At 37.4% G+C, this 15,877-nt stretch overlaps 1 protein-coding gene across 3 annotated transcripts; it reads left to right on the top strand.

Moving 5' to 3' along the window:
• Positions 1–1,241: 1,241 nt before the first annotated feature.
• On the top strand, positions 1,242–15,171 carry ARRDC3 (arrestin domain containing 3). Of its 3 annotated transcripts, XM_046666165.1 has the most exons (8): positions 1,243–1,752; positions 5,689–5,770; positions 7,526–7,673; positions 8,656–8,758; positions 9,090–9,346; positions 9,692–9,854; positions 10,131–10,285; positions 12,433–15,171. In XM_046666165.1, the coding sequence occupies exons 1-8, from the start codon at positions 1,473–1,475 to the stop codon at positions 12,487–12,489; spliced, it is 1,245 nt and encodes a 414-aa protein (XP_046522121.1). In that variant the 5' UTR covers positions 1,243–1,472; the 3' UTR covers positions 12,490–15,171. The 3 variants fall into 3 exon arrangements, with proteins under 3 accessions (XP_046522123.1, XP_046522122.1, XP_046522121.1); XM_046666167.1 differs by lacking the exon at positions 10,131–10,285 and having other exon boundaries at positions 1,242–1,752; XM_046666166.1 differs by lacking the exon at positions 12,433–15,171 and having other exon boundaries at positions 1,242–1,752; positions 10,093–10,285.
• Positions 15,172–15,877: the final 706 nt, after the last annotated feature.

The following is a 15,877-nucleotide window of genomic DNA, read 5'->3' on the forward strand; positions in this document are numbered from 1 at the left end:
TTTGACTGATTGCAAAAAATCTAGATAAGTTTATGCTGTTATGCCTTGAATCCCAATGTGGTATTTTATGAAAGCATTGTCATTTGTTACCAAAACGTTCACAGTAGAGAAAAAGGTACCTATCTTTAAGATGTATTATGAGAATTACTACGTGGAACAGCCCAAGGCTGAAAAAGTTTTACAGAATTAAGCCCTACTTATCTACCAAATCATGCTTTTTAAAAACTACCTTACGCGCTTCACTAATTTCTAACAACGATTTCTCGATCTTGTTGTAAACATTAGGTCAGCTAAAACACTATGTCATGCTGCCTTTTATAAGATGGAACTTTTTTAGGCCGAACTCTATTCTTAATCCTCTGGACACTGGAGTTGTAATCATGTCATACCCTGCAAATCTAGCTGTAGGTGGCGACTTAAAAAAGGACTTTCTTCCTTCGAGGAAGTGGTCAAGCCTTTTTTCCCCTGGTGTCATCATGCAAACAACTTGGTTGTTTTTCGTTGCTATCTAAGAGCTGGAAGAGAAAGCAAAACCTATTGATTAAATTATACTTGCTTCTCTTCCTTGCTCCTTACAGTATTCTCTTGCAAGGTTCCTTTGCCGTCGACTGAGTTCATTTCCACCCTGACTACAAAGCACTAGTTTTTTCAAAAATCCAAGAATGCTCTTGTCTCTGAACATTATTTCTTGTCTGCTTTTTATTACATTTTCTTTTGAAATTCATTAGATTATGCTCAGCAACCAGCCGCTTGCCCAACCGGTTTCTCCCCTACCCCCATCTCTCTTCACACATCACTTTTTCTTCTTCCCATCCACGCAGTGGGCAAAACCCTGCAGTGCCGGTAACGCACGCTCCGTGCTGGTCACTCAGCAGTTTATCCTGACTTGGCTTTGCAAACAGCTCCCCACTCAGCCCTTGTCCTCCAGTGCCCCTCTCTGCCATCATCTTTCCCTTAGAGTGTGCTCGGTAAGGGGCTCCAGAAAACACGTCGAGGGTTTACGGTAGCCTGCCTACCAATAGGAGCCCACAATGCAGAGAAGTCAGGGCGAGCCTCCCGGCAGCCCCGTGCCTTCTTCCCCTAGCTGTAAACCTACTGTACCCGGAGCGAGCGAGCGAGCGAGGAGCGAGCCCGGCGCGGGAGGGGGCGCGCAGGGAGGGCCGACAGCAGCCGCGGCGTGCGCATGCGCGCTGGGGTTGTTTTTCACAAAGCTGCTCTTAAAGTGAGCTGGCAGCCTCCAACCGCCCGTCTTTGTAAGGAGACCACTGAGACTCGCAGGATCGCGGAGCAGCAGCCTCTCTGCTGCCCTGACTTAAAGAAATCTCAATGAACTATTTGTAAAGAATCACTGGTCCTGCCTGCAAGCTTTTTGCACGGCAAAGACATCGATCAGTGTTAAGTGAAGATCACATTTTATATGTGATCTTGACTTTTTTGTCTTACATTATATTTTTATAGATTTTGTTATAAACATGGTGCTGGGAAAGGTGAAGAGTTTGACAATAAGCTTTGACTGTCTTAATGACAGCAATGTCCCTGTGTATTCTAGTGGGGATACAGTCTCAGGAAGGGTGAATTTAGAAGTTACTGGGGAAATCAGAGTAAAATCTCTTAAAATTCATGCAAGAGGACATGCGAAAGTACGCTGGACCGAATCTCGAAACGCCGGCTCTAATACTGCCTACACACAGAATTACACTGAAGAAGTAGAATATTTCAACCATAAAGACATCTTAATTGGACACGAAAGAGGTAAGTTTTTATATTATTCAGCAATCATTAGACCTGTTTTCTTTGGGAAAGTGCCTTTTCAGTTTTTCTAAATTAATGTAATTCTACTAGCATAACACACAGCAGTTTGATACCGATTAGCAAAGTTGCGAGATTTGGATTCTGCTTGACATTCATCGTGTGTTAAGCTGTAATGCATGCAGGCATCTGCAAAGTGACTGCAAACTGCACTTAATTCAACTACCTCTATACCCGGCTTGGTCTGTGCCATACGCACTTGCAGTCCATTTGCACCTTACTTATAAATTCCGCTTAAATCCAATTCAGTAGTTTCACTAATATGTTTTCAAATGAATTGCTGAAAGCTGCAGTCCAATGTTAGATTTTTCCCTTGTACTCTGCAACCTTAGATCTTAAAAATTAGGCTTCAATGAAGAAATGGAATAACATTAAGTGGTTTAATAGGTATATTTCATTTTTAATATTGACACACAAAAGACTTTAAAGAATTGATCGTTGTTCTTTGATAAAGGGTTTCTGTGGCTTATTTTGACATATGGTATCAACACCCCACGTGTTTTCCCCTATTCTTTCCAGTTCCTTTAGAAATTTACATCAAGCATTCTCTATTGTACAAGACAGTATCTATCATTATGATATGTTTCAAATCAATTTTAGAAGCCATTTAGGGTCAGTAATGTTCTTTTCCGAGCATCATGTCTAACTTTGGAACGTGCATTCAATGAAACCCGTGCCAGTCAAAGAGAACTGAAAAGTATTCGGCACATTGGATTTGATTTTTGCCTAGAAAAGGGAGATAAAAGGTTGTCAAAGGGAGAGGGGGTCCTGAGATTTTCAATCTATTGTTTAAATGGTTACATTGTGGAAATATAGACGACTCTAAGCTTGTTTTTCTAAGTTTCCACCCTTTGTTAGAAGCGGTTCAATCCTGTTTCGGACCAGTTCTGGGGGGTGGTGAGGAGGGGCGCTCGTTCTGCTCTCAGCAGATTGGTTACACGCGTCAGGTGGTGGCGATGACTTAATTCCTAGCCCAAGAAGAATATAATGTTAAAACTGCTTATGTAATTTTGTGCTTCTCCTTTTTAATGCAGCATTTAGTTCAAATGTTGACGATTTTTCAGAGTAGAGCACATTTTTACTTTCTTTTTTAATGTTAGAAAATACACCTCCCTGAGCAAGTACTGATTGAACTAAGGCAATGTAGGAAAGAAGGATGCTTTGAGTTACACCATTAATGCGTTATTTTTTAAAATATTAAGATGAAATCAGTTCTTTAGTTGGATTTTCAGTTACACATAGGTAATTTGCATCCTGAAATAATTTATAGTTGATCTCTCCAAGCACTAACACCGATAAGAAATGTAAATGCCTAATGACAGTCGTGGTATTTGTTGAAAAGCAGACACTTGAGTTTGTGTTTGAACATTTCTGGACATTGCAGCTTTTTATAAAATGGTTAAGAAACAAAGGTTTTTAAGGCGTTGAGGCTTGCAGTGCGGTTAAAGTAGAATAGCCACTTAGGGGCACAAACACAATTTCATTAGTTGCTGTGTGATTTCATGGTGTAGAAAACTACGTGTCTCGCACCCCACGAGATGCCCCTCAACCCCTGCAAAGCCTGGACGAGCTCTTAGCCTGGAATAGTTTCAATGACTTAAAACTGGGACCTCTCAAACTAGCCTGGTTGCCGAGACCCCGCCCCGGGCGCGCGGCGATAGGCGGAGCCGGGCTTGTTAGCCTGTTGCTAAGGCGATGCCAGGCTCTGATTGGATTGGGCGCGGGCGGGTGGGGAGAGTGGGCTCGCGCCGGCTGGGGCGAGGCTTGGAACCGGCGTGCGCCGGTAAAGGTCCCTCCAGAGCGGCCGCCCCCGCCCGGCTCGCGTCACTCCTGGGGCTTCTGCAGGCGCCTGGGGCTCATGTCACATGCCCTTCTGTCGACCCTCACCTTGGCCTCTAGGATCCCCGAAAAAAACGATTTCAGAGATCAATAGAGCAGAGGGGAGACGCTCCGGCTGGCCGCACAGGTGCCGAATGGCCCTGGGCGCGACTTCAGCTGCCAATCCTATTCACAGGGAACTTGGGTGGGCAAGGTCAGCAGGACCCCGTTTTCCTGTTTTTCGGGTGCAAAGTGTCAGGTAGCCTCTGTGAACGCTTGTTTTTTTTCTTAGCTGAAACAAAGCGTGTGGCTCGACCTATGCAGCCGGCAGACGGGCTACCTTGGTTTGACCTGAGCGGAGAGAGCCAAGGCTGCCAAGAGGGAAAGGAGAAGTGATACTAACATCCCGAGCCGGGTGGGGGGCCTCGGCGACAGTCCCCTGCCCCCTGCTCATTGTTTCCTGCGGCTTCTGCCTTCACTCTCCCCGCCCCAGTTTCACTCGCCGCAACTGTAAAGGTGTCAGGGTGGCCCGAGCCAGATAGAACCGGTCACCGGCTGGGGCGTGTAAAGCGGAAGCGCCGCGCCGCGCCGGCCCCGCCCCCCGTCCAGCAGGCTAGGCTGCGCGGGCACGAGCGCGAGCGCCGCGCGACGTATGCCGTATGTATAGCGGAGCGCGCCGCGGCGGCGGCGGCGCGCGGGCGGGCCGGCTGGGATCTGCTCGCGCCGGTTTAGGCCGGTCCTCTCCTGCTCCGGTCTAGTTCTTGATTGACAGCCCGGCACTTGTTTACCGCGGCGCGGCGGCCGCCGCTCGCTTCAATGAGACTGCTGAGCTGGCACAAAAAGGGAGCGGGGAGCGAAGCCTGGGAGAGGGAGGAAAGTTCGGGCGCCTTCGAGGGGAGCGGGCTTGAGTGGCCCCCAACTGTCAGCCGGTTTTCGGGGCTGCGGTCCGCTCCGAGGACTTGCACACGGGGCGAGGAAAATAGGACTGAGATCGTAGAGAATCACCATGGTTTTTGAATAAAAGTATCCACAGAGGCCCTATTTTTTCTTTTCTCATTTGGTTTAAGGGAAACATCACATTTTTTGCGTCTGTTCCCTACCTGGGTGAGGGAAAAGTTAAATGGTGCTACCAATTACTCCAACTCTCGTGGTTAATGATAAAGATTTCTGCACCGAGAAAATTACATAAATAAGACATCTATGTTATATTTCCTAGCCAGAACGCTAAAAACATTTTTTTTTTTTTTGAGAATCCAGAATTCTCTCCCCCAGTTTTGTTAATACATTTATTTTGGAGCCATCAAGAAAATAACCATTTGACCAAAAGAAATTGATAGAAAATGAAAGGTCATCCCTTTTTTCTAGAAATTGGAAACAACCTCATTAGACTTCGTTTCTCCATGGTGTGGGACAGTGTTGTTTCCCGACGAGCAGGCGCCTTTTAAATCTAAGGTGCATTTTTTATATAAGCAAGTTTTCAGCTGTTGCTAGGACGGACTTGAGTGTTGTCATCATTTTAGGTTCAAAAGAGAATTTTTATTTTTAGCCATGAAACTGACATTAAAATCACTGTTCCTTTTTTTTTTAACTGCAACATCCATTTGACAAAGTTTTTCTAATGGTTTTAGAATTGTAACATTGACGTCTTTTGTATCAAAACTGACATTTTGAAAGGTTTACATGAGCAGTTTTCGTTTCATATATAGTCTTAACGAAGGTAAATGTAAGTGAACCGTTGGAGACAAAGATACCATCCTCGAGGGATTTGAGATCTGAATCTTTGGTTGAGTATATACCATGTTAGGTTCAGGTGCTTTACAGTGTGGGCCGTTTTTCATTAAAAAACCGCCTGTGGGGTGTAAGGATTAATTATCCCCATTTTACAGAGGAGGCCGCTGAAGACTTTTATCCAGAGGAAGTGGTGGAGTTGGAATTCAACTCAGATCTCTCAGACTCCAAAGCTGTGGCCTTAATTATTATTTGAGTATCTTTAAAGTGCTGCCACTATGAGGAGTGTGTAAAGTTTGAAAACGAGTTGTTTTTTTTTTCTCTTTGTTTTAGATGATGATAATTCGGAAGAAGGCTTCAACACTATTCATTCAGGAAGGCATGAATATGCATTCAGCTTCGAGCTTCCACAGACGTAAGTATTACAAGTAATAGGCATTTTTCATGAACATCCATTCTCTTAGAACTAAATCTTCTAAATTTAAAGATTTTTAGTTTAAAAAAAAAACCCTTTTCATTACTGAAACTTGCTAGAGGAAAACAATCTACTGAAAAAAAGAAGCTATTTTTTAATCTAGTGTGGCAAAATTAAGGAAAGCAAAGCTCAATTCTTAGTGTTCAAGATTGTTGGAGTTTTTTAACCTTGAATAGTTTCATTTAAAATAAGTGAATTGGAAGGTGCTAGCCAAATAGTAAACATTTGATAAATACTTAGTTTATCATCAGTCTTAGCTAAGAAGGTAAAAATAATTAGGAATATTCTAACTTTTAGGAGTGATCTTCTTTTACTGTGAGTTCAATGGCTTCTGTACAGTAGAAGGCTCGGAATCTAGAATGAAAGGGATATATTCTTAATGTGCTAACAGATTGTTAGAAGAGCATATACAAAGTTTTTTTTTTAATAATGCCTTTAATGGATATTGAAACATGCAAAGTGGCATTTGTGCCTGTTGTTCTGGAGGATAAATTTACATAAGAATTTATCAAGTGCAAACTGTATATTATGCTATATTTTTGTTCATTTTATTACTTGAGTTGTTATATGTGGATAGAGTTCATAAATGGTATTTTTCAGAGTATTCCATTTACCATTTTACTTGAGAACATCATTTTGAATATAATGTCCTAAGCTAATCTTTCTGGGAGAAATATTTTAAATCTGTGAATACAATAAGGCTTATACTGGGCCTGAATATTTTCAAAGGATGGAGGTAATTTAATATATTTTTTAAAAATTCAGTCTGTAAACCAGGATCGTTTAAAATAAACTCTAGAAGGCTAACATAAATACTGCATTTTATTTCTCCGTGTTATACAAGTTAATGCAGGAGTCTAAAATGCAAAAAAAAGTTATAAAAATAGTACTAATCATATGAATCTAAGCTAGCAGTCTACCTTGTAAATAACTGTGAACATTGGGCATTTTTATAATGAAATTATGAAAAAGACTAAATTCACTAAAATAAAACCTTCCACAAGTAATAAAATCTGGGAGAGTTGAAAAAGTTCTGATTCTCTTCATAAACGTCAGTAGAAATGTTTCTTTTTAAGCTATAAAGTTAGAAAACATGGCCCAAAAAAGTTAGAACATGAGTAAACTGGGAAGTGTAAAAGCTGTTTTTTACAGTTTCAGTGGACTTTATGAAATGTGAAATTTTTGAAACCATAATGACTGTTCTCGGCCTTTTCTAGACCTTCTTAATTAGTTGCTATAAAAAGAGAGAATAATTCCCAGCTAATGAAAAGTGGAACACTGGGGGGAATTTGGTCTGAATGTTTAACCAGTGTCTAGAATTTCTCAATAGAAATAGCTAAACTATTCTGAACTTTATTTTTAAATTACATTCTTGACTTTTTCAAGAATTGTTCGTTTCCAAACTTTCATAATTTTGCCACCAGCATTAAAAGTAGCCTCTTATGAGTTTAGAGAGAGTGTATTCTTCTGGCCTTTTTTAAGCAAAATTTCTGTGATATTTAACTATCGTCTATCGTTATTTGGAAACAGATTTCTTCCCCAATGACTTATCCCTTTGGAAATTTAAAAAATTATATGTTTAATACCTCATTGATATATAAACAGTACCATATAGTAACACCTTTATAATGACCTACTGTGTAACTATTGGAAAGAGGTATAAGATTAATATATTGACCTTTATATTCTGCACAGACCACTTGCTACCTCATTCGAAGGCCGACATGGCAGTGTGCGCTATTGGGTGAAAGCCGAATTGCACAGGCCTTGGCTTCTACCAGTAAAATTAAAGAAGGAATTTACAGTCTTTGAGCATATAGATATCAACACTCCTTCGTTACTGGTAAGAATTGACTGAATTTTTCATTCTTTGTTTTGGGCATATAAATACTGAAGAATAATCGCCTAAACTATGCAATCTTTATAATTTTAAAATAGTTTTATTTTTAAATTCCAAAAATACTAATTTTTTAAAAAAATACAGTCAAGAGCACACAAATTATTGAAGAATATGCTCATGTTTCCTGATATTATAATAACTTACAGTAAATTTTAAAAGTGAGACCATTGTATGGTTTGAAATATCTCAGAAGGTAACAGCAGTAACAAAAAATAGATCTGTTTCCTCAATAATTTTGGTGGAACAGGAGCAGCAGTATCAATTATTATAAGATAATATCACTTAATGTGAAAATAACATAATTAAAATTTGTACTGCATTGCATTGTTCCAATATAGGGATAGTTGTCAAACGATGGGGAGATTTCACTTTCATGAAAAAGCTTAATTCTATTTTAAAAGAAATCTTTCTTAACTGCATTTTTTCACAAGATGCAAATTTGGCTCCAAAAATTTTATTTGGTTTAAACAAATGATAACATCTTTAAGCAAATAAGAATTAATCTTGAAAAAGAGTTTTCCCTTTTTTACATATTGATTTTTACCTTCTCAAAGATGTTAACATTTGGGATTATAACCAAGTTGCTTTCCAAGCTGCCTTTTTTTTTTTAAGGCAGTTTAAATGGAATGTGGAAAGGGTTTTTTTTGTTTGGTTCATTTTTAATTACATGTAGATAGCATGGGCTAAAACTATGTTTGTAGAATGTGGTGTTAAGGCCCTGTACCCTTTTTTCTTTAATGAATGGAAACTTATATAAAGACAAAAATAATAGTATAATTCAGAAGCCATTGGTTAGATACAGAAAGAAATGCAACGTTGCTTTTAATTTTAAATTCTCAAAGAATTTAGGATTGTGTTTTTAAAACATTCTATTACTGTCCCAGTTCGTACATTGATCTTTTCTCTCTATTTTTATTTCTTACAGTCACCCCAAGCAGGCACAAAAGAAAAGACTCTCTGTTGCTGGTTCTGTACCTCAGGCCCAATATCCTTAAGTGCCAAAATCGAAAGGAAGGGCTATACACCAGGTACGTGTGAGGCGGATTCCCATAAAAAATTATCCTTCTTCACTTAGCTTTTGTGTATAAATTTGCAATATTTCTACTTAATGCAAACACAATACAGAACCCTTTGGTAAAGTAACATAAATTGTGCTTGTCCAGTCTCCTTTTTTAAGTAGCTGCTGTAAATGAGTAGTTCTTTTTTTCTAAGTCTGAGTTACTTGCCATTCTTAGGAAAGCTTTCCATCCACGTAGTCCATTGAACTTTCAAGTTTTAGCCTAAGAATCTACATTTGTTTCGGGTTTTTCTCGGTTTTTGTTTGTTTGTTTAACAGTAGATATATTTTTTCCCTTCTAGGTGAATCAATTCAGATATTTGCTGAGATTGAGAACTGCTCTTCCCGAATGGTGGTGCCAAAGGCAGCCATTTACCAAACACAGGCCTTCTATGCCAAAGGGAAAATGAAGGAAGTAAAACAGCTGGTGGCGAACCTGCGCGGGGAATCGTTATCGTCTGGAAAGACAGAGACGTGGAACGGCAAGTTGCTGAAAATCCCACCAGTTTCTCCCTCTATCCTCGACTGTAGTATAATCCGTGTGGAATATTCACTAATGGTATGTGTAGATTTAAGGGGGTTTTTTGTTGTTTTTGTTTTGTTTAAGTCTTCAAGTCACAAGGATATGATTTTTGTCTTACATAGAAGATTTAAATTTTATATTCCATGTATGATATATATAAATTTTTATATAATTTGAATTATGATTACCAATTTCACCTTACATATAAATGTGTACTATATAGTATTGTACATAATGGAGAAACTTTTCCTGTATATCATGTATATAAGTAAAAAGTGAAATAAATGAGAGCCTCAAATGACATTAAAATTGGGTTATTAGTTTTAAAAAAGGAACTAGTACTTGGGATTCTAAACTTAACATCTCCTTTCAATGTTTTAGGTATATGTGGATATTCCTGGAGCTATGGATTTATTTCTTAATTTGCCACTTGTCATCGGTACCATTCCTTTACATCCATTTGGTAGCAGAACCTCAAGTGTAAGCAGTCAGTGTAGCATGAATATGAACTGGCTTGGTTTATCCCTACCTGAAAGACCTGAAGGTAATTTGATAATACATATCTAAGTTTAATCTCTTATTATTTTCAAGAACGTAAATTAGCTTGTATTTTATGATTAGATAAAGTTTTGTCTATAATTGGAGAGAGAGAATAGATGGGCCCCTAATGTTGTATTTAAAATGTATGCCCCCCTAGTTTTGATCATAAAACAAATAATTGTTATTTTACCTTGACATTCTTTTTTAATATCTACTATTCTGTGTATTTTGACATGCATAAGAACATGCTGTTCGAATTGCGTGTATCTTTTTCCTTCAGCACCACCCAGCTATGCAGAAGTGGTAACAGAGGAACAAAGGCGGAACAATCTTGCACCCGTGAGTGCTTGTGATGACTTTGAGAGAGCACTTCAAGGACCACTGTTTGCATATATCCAGGAGTTTCGCTTTTTGCCTCCACCTCTTTATTCAGAGGTGCGTGCCATTTCCTCAGTTGTGAATTGAGCTGGCTTTCTTGGGAAACAGCATTGCACACTTCTTAAAAATACAGTTAGATTTTGGTCATCATGATGATAATAGAAAAACAAATAATTTAGAACGACAGATGAAAAGTTAGATTAGGGATGTCAATATCTACTAAATTTGACCCAGAAGTAGGACTGTTCACTTACATTATTGGGAAAATAAATGTAACAATCTAACCTTATGCTTGCAGAATGCTATTTCAAGGAATAATTCATATTTTAAAGTATCAGTAGAACTGGCATTTTGCAAGCATTCATTAAATAGCTAGAATTTATCTTATTCATCATCTTTTTCTAATTTAATTCTCACATATTTTAACATTCTCAGCCATAGGGGAAAATAACATACTTGTAATAACATCTTAAACAATGCGCTGACACTGTTGGATTATTTTTCTTCATCTCATATTGATGACAACTAAGCACTTCTGTGAATAAAACATGACCCTTACTTGAGAGAAGCTTACAGGCTGGTGGGAAAAACAAACTAGAAGCAAAATATTACATAACAATGTAATAGGAATGCACAGTTCATTTGAGGAGCAGCTTCTTGGGCCTTGGGAATCTGGGGGGCATCCCTGAGAAAGATGACTGTTATGCTGAATCTTGAAAGATTAGTAGTCCTCAAAAGGTAGGGATGGTCCAGGCAGGAAGAACAGCAGGTACAAAGGCAAGGAGGTGGGGGGATATCCAGCAATTTCAGGATACTTCAGAATACATATATATTTGAACTATCTTACACGGAAATATTAATCCCAAATAAAACATAAAAGGGATTATTTCACTCTTCAACAAATTGCTTTCCCCCCTGTACCAAACACTGTGACTAGAAGAGTCAGTTTTCCTTTGAATGTGATTAATACTAGATCCACTTTATTCATTGATTATAGGATGTTCAGAATCTGTTCCTGCAAATTCTTGATTAGACATAATTTTTCTACTCCACTGTTCCAGTTTATAAAATTGTCCATTAGATGCTAAAAATGTTTTCCTAGTTACAGATTTTATTACTACATTTTTATTCTGACATTTCTGTCTTGCTTATTAAGTCAGTCATTTCTGATTTGATCTGAAGCTTTCTGGCTGTCCAATGTGCATTTTAAAAGATGGCAAATGAAGTATCCAGTTTTAAGCAATTTGTCATAAAATTCTTCCTCCTTTTAAAATGAGCTAAAGATAATAGAATTAAAAACTTTTAAAACCCTGAAGTGGTTCAGGGTGTGATTTAGTTAAGTAACATCTAGGCACATGGAGGGGAAAAGCTATCTTAAATTTTTAGTTTTTTCTTTCTTTAAAGGACAGTCATTAAAGGAAAAGTTATTCGGCGTTTTTTCTTCAAAAATGTGTTTACTTAAAGGTTCTGAGATACTTCTGATTGTCGCACATTTAAATTGAAGTAAATGGGTCTTGTCCAAAAGATCTTTCAGCAAAAGAAATGTCTTAAACCCAACAATTTGCCTTCCTGTGCCCATTCTCTTTGTACCTGAGAAGTAACTGAGAGATAGTCACTTTTACTAAGTGGATGTGCATATGAAAGGCACTTGAGAGATAGGGAAGGTGGGAAGCCTCTAGAGCATTTTGGGTTCAGCGTGGCTATTTCTTGATACGCATTATTCCTAGGCTCCCTCGGGGGTTTTACATCCTGAGTTACTACCTCACATAAGCAAGAAGAACACTGTTTACTCAACTACGTTCTTCCCAAAGTCTAGAGAAGAGCTGAGTTGACTTTTCTGTAAAACAATGAAAGGGATACTTTACAAAAGGAGACCATTGCTATGAAAATGTTCTCCATCATGTATTTGAGTCTTAAGTACTACTAAGTGCTGAGTGGAACTTCATTCTCTGATAAAATTTTACCATTAGCTTTTGTGAAAGAGAACTGTTTGGGCAAATCTCTATAAATTTTATTGTTAATCTACTAATTGAATATCAGGCACTTTAGAGATAATAATATTACCCTGTCCCCCTCATACAAGCTGTGTATGTTCTTTCTGATTACATTTCTCAACTAGTACTCAAAATCTTAGTCGTTTGCTGCATTCTTACTAGACCTTATTAAATAACTTTGTGATTTTTTTTTTTCTCTTTTCTTTCTAGATTGATCCAAATCCTGATCAGTCAGCAGATGATAGACCATCCTGCCCCTCTCGTTGAAGGAACCCTTGGTTAAATCAAGTTGATGTGGGTTCCGAACTGTATCTCTTCCCGGCTGAGGACAGAGAAGTATCTTGGAGACACGTTTTCAGAGGAAGTGGAATTGCTTTTGCCCAGAGAAATGGCAAATACATGAACCAACCAGTGATCATGCTTTAGAAGCCTTCTGCAACATTTCTGGGACTGCTCCAACATGCTTGAAGATCTAAGCTTTTCTCCTTTCAAACTGGCACATACTAAGAGCAGTCTTCTTAGCCTATGGTCATACGTGTCAAGACATCACGTTGTAAAGAGGAATGATTTCCTCTGATTTGAAAATTTGCACATGCTCAATGCTTACATTGTGCAGTTCAATGTCACTACAGCTTTTTTTTTTTTTTTCCATTTATGCCAGACTCTTGATACTCTTTTAAAACTTGTTTGTGGTCAGCACAACAAGGAACAAAAGAAAGCTTTGAAAAAACTGTAACATGAGAAAAACGCACTGACTTTTTTTTTTTATTTAATATAGCCTGGACTTTACCTGCGTATGCACATGCTCAGAATTGTCCTTCTAGGCTGACCATGTATCACCTCTTCAGCTTGGATCCTATTTGGATTTATTTACAAACATCAAATGCCTTCAAGCCAATCCTTCTTGCTGTATGTTTTGCAGCCTACTGTAGTAGATACGCAACAGATACATGGGAAAAGAGATAAGAGGAGGAAGCTAATAAGAGACTTTGTCAAGATTGTACACCTTCTTGGTTTCTTTTAAGAATTTGTTGCCTTTCTACTATTACAGCAAAGCAGCATTTTGTTACTGACTGCCTAAAATCACTTAATCTCAGGTGAACGCATCACTTGCCAAACTGTTGGAATGCTATTTGTGTTTTGTTGCACTGTTGAGTTATTTTTTCGTTTGTTTGACTTCTTAGAGAGGGAAATTTGGAAAAGGGACATACACAAAAGTGATAACCCACCCGCATTCCCTTTTTATCATTACATATAAGAAGAAACTAGCAGAGCTAAGAATGGAGTAAAGAAAGGCAGTATGGCAGGCACCAGCAAAGAGTTAAGGGCTGTTGCTCTTAAAAATTAGTTATTTTTATTATTATTTTAAAAGTATGGAAGTTTTCCAGTCACTGGAGAGGAGACGAAAGTGCATTTATTTTTATACAGAGTTACTTAATTACCTCCAAGACACATATGTTGGAAATCGTTTTAGCTGGTGAAGAGTATTTTAATGAGCAGGAATATATTTATGTTCAGGTTATGGTTAGAGAATTCAATTTATATTTCCTGTCTTGCTCAAGCTTGACAGAGCTTGAAAACCCAAGTTTATTCTAAAAGTGTGTAACTTCAAAATACTAGAATGTGTGCCGGAGTAATAACTGTTTTATATTTTTGTGGTTTTTTTAAATGAAAGTATTTTTTTTCCATTACCTAAAGAACATTTTGCTAAACGTGAGAAATCACTCCCTTTGAGTATATATAGATAAGATAGGAAGAATGATCACATCAGTAAATTATATTTTATATTAAAGATAATTTACACTTGGCTCATAACAAATATACCAGCATTCATGATGACACTTAAAACTGTATTTTCCAAGGTACCAAGTGTACTGATTGTCTTGTTTTAAAAGGATTTCAGCTCTGATGTGTTTTTAATGAAAATCAGCATCTCTGATGTTGCAACATATGTGTGAAATGGGTGTTACATCTGTGCTGCCATTTAACCCCACAGTTAATGAAGTGGCTGAAAATAATAGTAACTCTCTGGCTTGGTGCTTGACCTGGTTAAATACTGTCTTAAAGCTTCATACAAAACAAATAGGCTTTTCCATAAGTGGCCTTTAAGAAAACATGGAAGACAATTCATGTTTGAAAAATGCTGACAGGGTGAAGAAAGCCCAGTGTAAAAATGAATCGCGTTTTAAGTGATTCGGTTAAAGGGTTTGGGCTCCCGTAGCAAACTAATACTAGATAATAAGGAAATGGGGGTGAAATATTTTTTTATTGTTGTTAAATCATTTTGTGAATGTCCCCCTCAAAAGAAGCTAATGGAATATTTGGCGTAAAGGGCATTTGGTGGTTTTATTTTTGTTTGGGGGGGGTTGTCAGAAAATCCCTTTTCTTTTCTCTCTTATGTCTGACTAGGGAACAATTGTTGATATGCATAGCATTGGAATACTTATCACCATATACTCTTATAAATAACACATGAGGCAAGAATGACCAATATTCTGATAATTGGCATTGGGTCAAAATAAAATGTGATAAAATTTTAAATCTATAAAACTTTATCAAATAAAGTTTTGTTTTTCCCATTAAAGTATTTCATTACTTTCTTATTTAGAGGCATTACTTTTCTCTCTTCTAAATATTGGTCAATTCCTGACGTAAGGTGTGAGGTTCACAGTTGTATTCCAGTATTCGAGATAGATTCCTGATTTTTCAATTAAGGAAAGTAAAATCCAAAATGTTAGCAAAACAAAGTGCAATATTAAATGTTTGCTTTATAGATTATATTCTATGGCTGTTTGTAATTTCTCTTTTTTTTTTTTCCTTTTTTATTTGGTGCTGAATATGTCCTTGTAGGCTCTGTTTTGAGAAAACAATATGTGGGAAATGATTTAATTTTTCCTATTGCTCTTCCTTGTGGAAAATAAAGTGTTTTGTTTTTTCTTTTTTGTAAAATTGTTTGGAGATTTATTTGAATCTTGGTCATATTAGTAGCTCATCATACATGCAAACACTATGAAGACTACAATTAAACTCTATTTTAAGTCGTTCTGGATAAGCATTGTTTCTAGATCTCTGTACTAAAGAAAATTACTGAAGGCTTAAAGGAATTTTTAATACTAGTTATCATTGTTTTAAAAATTAAGTTATGGACGCTTTTTTATAAAACATAAGTTAGATATATAAACTTCAGTCATATGTGAATCAAGCTTAACCAGGTAAAGTAGCTTTACTTTCAGGTACCAGTTTCCCTCTCACTGGGATGTGTCCAAGTTTCTAGTATTTCAAGTGCACCTAAATTTAAAACTTACCTCGTATTAATTATTCTAATCTTACAAGAACACAATTTTTCTAAATTTTAAAACGACGTAGTCTTCTCAAAGAATGTCTGAATTTTATAGTGATTTGTAATGTTAGAAGTACTTTTGGAATCACATTTAGAACTTAACCTTCTTTCCACGTTTATACGTTCATGGATAAGCTATCAATTTATATATATGATTCTCCCATATTCTCAAATGTACCTACACGTAAGAAAGTGTTACAAAGAGACATTCACAGATTTATAATCAATTTTACAGAAGTAGACTAGCATCCTGGTTAACTGAGAGCCAGCAATCACAACGTCTTGATACAATAAGGAATAAAAATGACTGAAGGA

This window comes from Equus quagga, chromosome 7, assembly GCF_021613505.1.
Source record: "Equus quagga isolate Etosha38 chromosome 7, UCLA_HA_Equagga_1.0, whole genome shotgun sequence".
Lineage (NCBI taxonomy): Eukaryota > Metazoa > Chordata > Mammalia > Perissodactyla > Equidae > Equus > Equus quagga.

Excerpts from the sequence above, each read along its gene's own strand:
- ARRDC3 (XM_046666165.1), top strand. The coding sequence starts at position 1,473 with ATGGTGCTGGGAAAGGTGAAGAGTTTGACAATAAGCTTTGACTGTCTT. Across the intron at positions 5,771-7,525 it reads AGCTTCGAGCTTCCACAGAC|ACCACTTGCTACCTCATTCG; the intron begins GTAAGTATTACA and ends TATTCTGCACAG. Across the intron at positions 10,286-12,432 it reads CTCCACCTCTTTATTCAGAG|ATTGATCCAAATCCTGATCA; the intron begins GTGCGTGCCATT and ends TTTTCTTTCTAG.